Source organism: Thamnophis elegans, chromosome 1 (genome assembly GCF_009769535.1).
Source record: "Thamnophis elegans isolate rThaEle1 chromosome 1, rThaEle1.pri, whole genome shotgun sequence".
In the NCBI taxonomy this organism is placed as follows: Eukaryota; Metazoa; Chordata; class Lepidosauria; order Squamata; family Colubridae; genus Thamnophis; species Thamnophis elegans.
Genome location: NC_045541.1, coordinates 8509471 through 8517833, shown reverse-complemented (window position 1 = coordinate 8517833; position 8363 = coordinate 8509471). Strand labels below are relative to the sequence as shown.

The following is an 8363-nucleotide window of genomic DNA, read 5'->3' as shown; positions in this document are numbered from 1 at the left end:
TCCGCACAGCCCTTAAGACCTGGCTAGCCTGTCAGGCCTGGGGACAAAGATAACTGTCCCCACCCGAATGATGAATGAACGTTGCTTACTATTTTACTTCTATGTATTGTTGTGTCTATTGTCTGTATATTCCCCCCCCCCCCTTATTTTATGTAAGCCGCCCTGAGTCCCCGCAGGGAAAAGGACGGCCTATAAGCATTAATAAATACAAATACAAATTAAAAACTGTAACTCGTGGTCATATTTTCAGAGAGATTTCTTTATCAGATTTCTCAATGACTTCAGCAGTCACCGAGCTTCTAATATACTGCCTTCACTGGAAAAGTTGGGATGCATTCAGATATGTATTGCCTTGAAAATAGTTTGTGTTGAACTATTTAGCATAATCAAACATCAGCAGAGGAAATGGTTTGGAGCATTTTGTATTATGTCACGAAGGGTTTTATGTTAAAAGTTTATGTTTTATAAAAATTTGCCAAATTTCAGTTCTACGGGAGTCCCGAGTCCTGGATTTTGGATGCATTCTGTAAATTAACCCACTTGAGGTACCTTGGTTCAAAAGGTTTTTCCCTCTGGTGCATCATTTCTCCCAGTTAAAGCACTGGGAAAACGCCATGCTTACTAAACAGATGATTCCAACTCAGTCATGAGGGCCATTTCATCAAGCTGTGATCTAGCAGAATTTCCAGCAGAGAAAAGAGAGGGTTTTTTTCATCTCTTACTTTTTGCACATCCCCCTCATTCTCCCATCATTTTACTGGATGTTTCTCTTCCTAAAATTCCCTACCTTCTAGAGTGAAATAGGAATAAATGAGTAGAGGTTCCTCTAAGGGGAAAATCCAGATAGTGTTTTCTTTGCCAATTCTTGAACTCTAAACTTAACCTAGTGCAGCAGTTTTTAAATTAACTTGATTTACATCTAAATAGTGTTAAATTCTTCCAACTAAATAAATCCATCTATGCTTGGAGGTGAAGAAACACAACCTTCCAAGGAGATTTTGAATAATTCTATTCAGGCTCCTCCCTCGTCCTTATTTCATTTGTTGCTTAGTTTTTAGAAATTGACTGCCACTGCAAAATCCTTCATTCTTTACCACATCATTCCTGATAGTTCTTAAAGTGTACTTTTCAGTTGCAAAATGGCTTGTCCTCAACCATCAGATGAACTTGTATTTTTTGTGAATGGAAGGAAGGTAAGGATTTCTTTTCTCTAACAGAACATATACTCTTTTTAAAAAAAATCAGGAAGGGGAGGAATGCCTTATGATACTATATTATTCCTGACACTGCAGTGATTCATTCTGACTTGAAATATATTATATCTTTATAGTACAAGGGACAGATTTGTGTACGTGCAATAGTAATTGTCTACACAGAAATAAAACTACATTATTGCAACATATTTATTGACTTGTAAAATTATTCTCCCAAGTATTTGAATGCAGCCTTAGGACAGGAATACAGTGCTCTTAAACCAAGTAAATAAACTGAACTGTTACAGAAATGATTTTGTTATGTTGTGTAACTATTATTTTATCATTGTAATTAATGTAAAGATTAGCCAAGACTAAGCTAATTAAGACATTGCTAACCAATCATCTGAAGTTGTTAAGAAATAAATCAGATAATATTTCTTTTTTCTATTTAAAACTGATAATTATGCAGTTTTATATTTATAGCATCAATTTACAAATATGTTAAGTAGCTTTTTGCCAGATTTACTACAAATTGATATTCTCAAGAGGAACTTTAGTTTGTATGACACATGCAAAAAACAAGAAGGCATCCAGAAATATATTTTATGAATTTTCAACTAGAAAATTTTGAGGGAGAGGTTTAAAATATGGAACTTTCAATGTTCCCATCCCTTAAGTCTGAAGTGAACCACATTTTTGCTTTTTTATATTTTTATAATTCTAATACAGTGTGATAAAAGCACAAAGCAGGGTATTAAAATATAAAAGAAATGCCCAGGAAACCACCTGTGTGAGGGGGAACTTTTACCTTTTAAGGAGAGGCAAAAAATAAAATAGTTTTCATATCATAAATGACTATAAACCTATATGTACAGTGAAGTTGTACTTATGACAGAATAGAAATCTTTTAATAGAACTTTGCTTGTTTGTTCAACACATCAATACTGAAAAGAATGTTTCATGCATTGCATAGAGAGTAAAATGTAAATAGAGCTATGCTGAGGAAGGGAAGGAAGAGGGAAGGAAGGAAAGGAGAGAGGGAAGACGAAAGGAAATAAGGTCTATTTCTTATATTTTGATTTGCTATGATTTTTCTTATGGCTTATGCCATGTCCCACCTTTCCCCTTCTTATCCTAATGGTCTTATTGTACCTGAATGTCTGCAGTCCAAACAACTTTGCATTGTCCTTCTAACAGATGACTCAAGTCTCAGTTGAATTAATTCAAACCTGCTAAGAGATTTGTAAGCCTGTAATGCTAAGCCTAAGTAAGAGGAAAGAAAAAACATGTGGTATTAATTTCAACTCTTAAAAGCAACATTAAGCCTCTTGGGGAAAAGTGCATTATATCCTTATAAAGGTTAAATCTTCTTTCAATGCAGGTGACAGACAGTTATCCTGATCCTGAAGAATACTTGCTTAATTACCTGAGAAAGGAACGTATCCATTTTCTTTACAGCGTTACATAACAAATTCTGTTGATCATGCAAAATGCAGGATCGTTTTCCTGTAACCGAAGTAAACCTCAGTTTCCTAGGAAAACAGAGCCTTTTGGTTTGTATTTATTCTGACAAGCAAAGTCAAACCAGATGTGCTGAACCAACACACAATTCCCTTAAAAATTGCACTGATTTGCTTCATAACTGTGGCAAAAAAAAAGTTGTAAAATCAGACATGACTTACTTAAGGACTGCCTTGCTTAACAATTGTCATTCTGGTCCCAATTGTGGCTGTAAGTTAAGGACTACCTGTATTTATTTTTTTCCAACTTGCTCCCTATGGAAATTGAAAGTAATGGGGAAATTGTTTTGGCAAAATATGCAGTCTTAGATGGGAATCGGTGTTTTGTTTTTTTCCCTTAACAATATGACTGTATCAGTCCACCTGACCGGAACTAAATATGGCTGTGGAATTGGAGGCTGTGGAGCCTGCACTGTGATGATATCAACCTATAATCCTGAAACCAACAAGATACAGTATCCTTCAGAAAGGGGGGAAGGGGATTCTGTCTAAAGATTTTGCAAAATGAAGGAAACCCTCTGATGTTGCTTTCCCCCCAAAGAATTGTGGAAATACAGATAGAAAAAGAATAATTCTGTCAGTCAAGAATACCCAAAACAGAGTAGTAAAATGGTTGGAATCTCAGTGAGCCAGTGATGGGTTTCAAAAATTGTTCGAACTTACTCTGTGGGTGTGGCCTCCTTTGTGGGAGTGGCTTGCCACCCATGTGACCAGATGGGAGTGGCTTGCTGCTCATGTGACCGGATATGAAGATGCCGACGACACTTGTCAGAACGACCTTAAATTACCTCACACACAGCACTGGCATGCATAAGAATAGGATGTCAACTTGTTTTTTAAAAGGCATCTTTGGTTTGCGTTAAAACAACTTCAACACACGCAATGTTCTGATTGCACCACAAACGCAGTAGTCATCCTTACCTTTCACAGAGGCACTGAGTTTTATAAATAGGAGCATGATAGTGTAGAATAATCATATCCAAGGACCAGGGGTGGGTTTCAAAAAAGTTTGGAACCTCTTCTGTAGGTGTGGCCTGCTTTCCGGGTCCACTGGTGGAACCTCTTCTAACCAGTTCAGTAGATTTGACGAACCGGTTCTACCGAATAGGTGCGAACTGGTAGGAACCCACCTCTGCAGTGGGCCCACATGGGTTTAATGATGTCAAGTTTCAGTTAAAACAATAAACACCCGTTCAAGCTACAGTGCTTCAAAAGTTTCAAGTTTCAAGTTTAATTTTTTTTATAGGCCGCCCAATCCCGGAGGACTCCGGGCGGCTTACAGCGAGGGAAAGAAAATAATAAAGAAAAAAGAAGATATTCACTGCCCCTCTCCACTTTCCTTATTATATAAGGTGATGGGATGCTTGTGGATCTCTGTAGCACTTTCCTTGGCTGCAATTCTTTTGAATCGTTAGCAAAGTAACGATTTGTAATTGGATTCTCGTGATTGAGGGAATGCACCGTTTACGTCAATCTATTTGATACTCTCTCTGCTATTCTAATGTTTTCCTCATGGCTGTCTGGTCCAATTTTGGTTTCAAAGCAAGAAAGTGTAAAAAAAAAAAAGAAAACAAGAAAAGAGGAGTTTTGTAGGGAACCACCAAGCACACAGGCTTCCTTCTCACAGCTTTTTATTTCAATTTACATCACAGGAATTATTTTTGAATTCTGTTATATCTCTAATGAAAATCAACACAAGGCGGCCTTGTGGAACGAGCTTCCTGCTGAGATCCGGACCCTCACCACCCTCCCGGCCTTCCGTAAAGCGACTAAGACCTGGCTGTTCCGGCAGGCCTGGGGCTGTTGAGTATTCCAGCCCCATTTGATGAAATGGATGCTGTGTTGATTTTAATTTTGTAATTTTATATGTTTTAAATGTTTTTATTTGTTGTTTTTATTCGTTGTGAGCCGCCCAGAGTCCCTAGGGAGTGGGCGGCATACAAATACCATTAAAGTTAAAGTTAACACATGGATATTTAATGTAAATTTGCATCCACTTTGTCTCAAGACATAGAAAATATTATTCCAAGGTTGTGGCCCAATAGTGGGATTTCTCTGGAGGGCTATGAAATGCTGAGGCCCCATAGATGGTGTGGAGATCATCTGTAACAATTTAATGGTTATGCATGTGGATACGCTCCTTTACATCCCAAAGTCATTATCCAGCCAACTCTTGTCTACTTCCATTATGCTCCATCCATGGTGCTGCCGTAACCACTGTAGAAGGAGTGGGAACCACAAAGACCAAACTTAATCCTATACAGGTAAGAATAATAGATAAGCGGTTAAACTAGTTAAGGTATGACTTACAGTGCTTCTTTCATAATTGAATTGAGAATTTGAATCTATAGTTTTTCTCTATTTCATACCATCTGAATCAGTGGTGGGTTTCAAAAAATGTTGGAACCTACTCTGTGGGTGTGGCCTCCTTTGTGGGAGTGGCTTGCCGGCCATGTGACCTGGTGGGAGTGGCTTGCCGGCCATGTGTTTTCTTTCTTTCTTTCTCTCTCTCTCCCTCTCTCTCTCTCTCTCCTTCCTTTTGTCTTTCTGTCCCTTTTTTCTTTTTTCTTTCATCTCTCTCTCTCTCTTTCTTTTTTCTTTTTTTATTTATTTATTTCTTCCTTTCTTTCTCTTTCTCTTTCTGTGTGTGTCAGTCTGTCTGGCGAGGGGCAGTGGTGGGTTTCAAAAAATTTTGGAACCTCTTCTGTAGGTGTGGCCTGCTTTCCGGGTCCACTGGTGGAACCTCTTCTAACCGGTTTGGTAGATTTGACGAACCGGTTCTACCGAATAGGTGCGAACTGGTAGGAACCCACCTCTGATCTGAATTGAAGAATAACTCCTAACAGTTTTCCGTTCCCAACTTCTTTAGCTCCCATCTCACTAAGTATTTCTTTTGCTTTGTACTCCTTATCTGGCTGTTGTGGTCGCATCACAGATTCCTTCCCTTCCACTGATATATGTGCCAAGGTATCTGCTTCCCTAGCTGTGACCCACATTTACCTGAGAAGGGAAGTCCGTCCGTTTCCCCCCTGCAATACGCCTTGCAATGTAGGATCAGGTTTATGACAGATTCTTTCAAGAGTTGTAGCAATAGCAATAGCACATAGACTTATATACAGCTTCATAGTGCTTTAGAGCCCTAAGCAGTTTACACAATCAGCCTATTGCCCCCAACAATCTGGCTCCTCATTTTACCCACCTCAGAAGGATGGGAGGCTGAGTCAACCTTGAGCCTGGTGGGATTCGATCTGCCAAACTGCTGGCAGCCAGTGATCAGCAGAAGTAGACTGCAGTGCTGCACTCTAACCACTGCGCCATCGCGTTCATGTAACTGAATTTTCATGTGGCATTTTGAAATGATAATGCACTTGTCTGATCTCTATTGCCATGGGTCCTTTACGGTGAGATCTCCATGTTTAGAAACATTTCCATTTATTGTGATAGTAAAAATATGGCAAATTGTCAAGTTCCTGCATAAAAAAATGTGGACATGTAGGAGCTTTGTAATACAGAGATAAAACAATTAGGAAGATTTCTTCTTAAGTCTTGCACTGCAGTCTATAGTCTAAGGCAGTGAAAAACAAGTGTAGCATTGCTTTTGCAGTTGTACTGCATGTGGTGAAAATTTGTACAGGCATCAGCCCTTGCAATGCAGCTTTTGCTCAAGATTCATGCAGTGTCTGCAGCAGAGGAGAAAGAACAGTTGTGACAATTTCTGTAGCCTCAGTTTAGACATGTTTTATATACAACATCATTTTCTCTTTTAAAAAAGTAAAAGTTGATCCTTAATTGCTTTTTGTAATAACTAGCGGAGAAATCTGTAACCACAATATAGAGTTTGAATAATAAAGTCATAAGAATAATATTTCATGAATAAATCATTGCAACAATAGTTAATTCATGTCCAGGCTATGAAAAAATAGTAATAAATATATCTACAAGATAATATTTTCCTGTGGATCATAAATTTAGATATTTTGATTCCAGGAAAGGCTGGCAAAGTGTTTTGGCTCTCAGTGTGGCTTCTGTACTCCTGGGATGGTGATGTCTATGTATTCCCTCCTGAGAAATCATCCTGAACCCAGCATGGAGCAGATTGTTTCATCTTTGGATGGTAGGCTCCCAAAAATCATTTTTCTTTCTCTGTTTGTTATCAATTTAGTCATACACCAAAAGAAGCGGCTATTTTTACAGGTACTCCTCAACTTATAACAGTTTGTTTAGTGTCAATTCAAAGCACTCAAAACAGTGACTTATTCCTGTTTTTCACATTTATGACTGTTGCAGCATCCCTATAGTCACATGATCAAAATTCATGTAATTGGCAACTGACTCATATTTATGACGGTTGCAGTGTCCCAGGGTCAGGTAAATCATCTTTTGCAACCTTCTGACAACAAAATCAACGGGGAAGCCAGATTCACTTAGCCACCATGTTAGTAACTTAACAACTGTGGGAATAAAGGTTGTAAAATGGGGCAAAATTCATTTAACAACTGTCTCATTTACCAGGAGAATTTTGGGCTCAATTGTGATCACAAGTCGAGGATACCTGTGTGTATCTAAGTATTTGCCTCCCAAACAGTTTTTTCTTGGTTCTGCTACCAAATACCTCCAATATTTCTCTTCTCTACTTTCCGCTTGTATTTTTAAACATATAAAATATAAAGTGGGAATAACCAATGACTAAACCTTCTACCCAGGTCCTGGCTCCAGTTGGCCTTAAGTATTTTAAAATATTTTTAAAGTACAAATGGCACAAAACATATACACCAATTAATGTATGATTAAATTTAATAAATTAATATATATAAAGTAATCACATTAAGTTATGGTTAAGGCTACCTTCTTTGTGTATCCTTTAGCATTCTATTTGTTTATGGGAACAATCTTAACCTACAGATTTATTTTATTGAAGGGAGCAAAGATTTGATCAGAGGGGAAGCACTTCCACCATGGAGAACAATCCCATGCCTGCAGAGAACTATTAGGAAGAAAAACTGCTGCATTCTTTCTATGCTCTGAATAAAAGTTTATTTGAAGATATTTCTTCCTGCTTTGGTTTGCTCTTACGAAGTAGTTTTTTTTATAAAAATTGTTTCTTTTGTAAATTACGTAAACTTTATGTTGATTATAATTATGGTTAACCTGCCCAAGTGAGGCACGGGCATTAAAAGGAGGATACAAAATGCATATTGATCGCTGAAATAAATTTATTGTGTTTGATCGTTACTTCCAGGTAATTTGTGTCGTTGTACTGGATACAGACCTATACTGGACAGCTTTAGTGCTTTTTCTTCGGTAAGAAAACAATGGATGATCAATGCATTGATCTTGCTGAAAGTGCCCATTAATGGAAAAAAATCTTTTTTTTTTCTTTTCTTTTTTTTGGCTTAATTAATTTTGTTCCTGTTTTGCAGCCATTTGTACCAATTGTTCCAAATTTCATAATATTCCGACTCTTCCTTATCTTTTAATTCCAGTGTTAATTTGTCCATCTCTGCACAATCCAAAGGTTTTTTTTATCACTAATTCGTCTGAGGGGGTATTATTTTGTTTCCAGCATTGGGCAAATGCTATTCTAGCTGTAGTTAGCAGATGTGTTAATATGTACTTAATTTTCTTTGTATATTTCCCTTTGATTATT

The 8363-nt window shown here is 37.6% G+C and overlaps 1 protein-coding gene across 1 annotated transcript in view; it reads left to right on the top strand.

Moving 5' to 3' along the window:
- The first annotated feature begins 1139 nt into the window (after window positions 1-1139).
- AOX1 (aldehyde oxidase 1) overlaps window positions 1140-8363 on the top strand; it is a 74504-nt gene continuing 67280 nt past the window's right edge. The window contains exons 1-6 of the mRNA XM_032234944.1: window positions 1140-1193; window positions 2578-2635; window positions 3075-3171; window positions 4872-4980; window positions 6704-6830; window positions 7956-8017. Coding sequence (XP_032090835.1) covers window positions 1140-1193; window positions 2578-2635; window positions 3075-3171; window positions 4872-4980; window positions 6704-6830; window positions 7956-8017 — 507 coding nt within the window. The remainder of the gene's footprint in view (window positions 1194-2577; window positions 2636-3074; window positions 3172-4871; window positions 4981-6703; window positions 6831-7955; window positions 8018-8363) is intronic.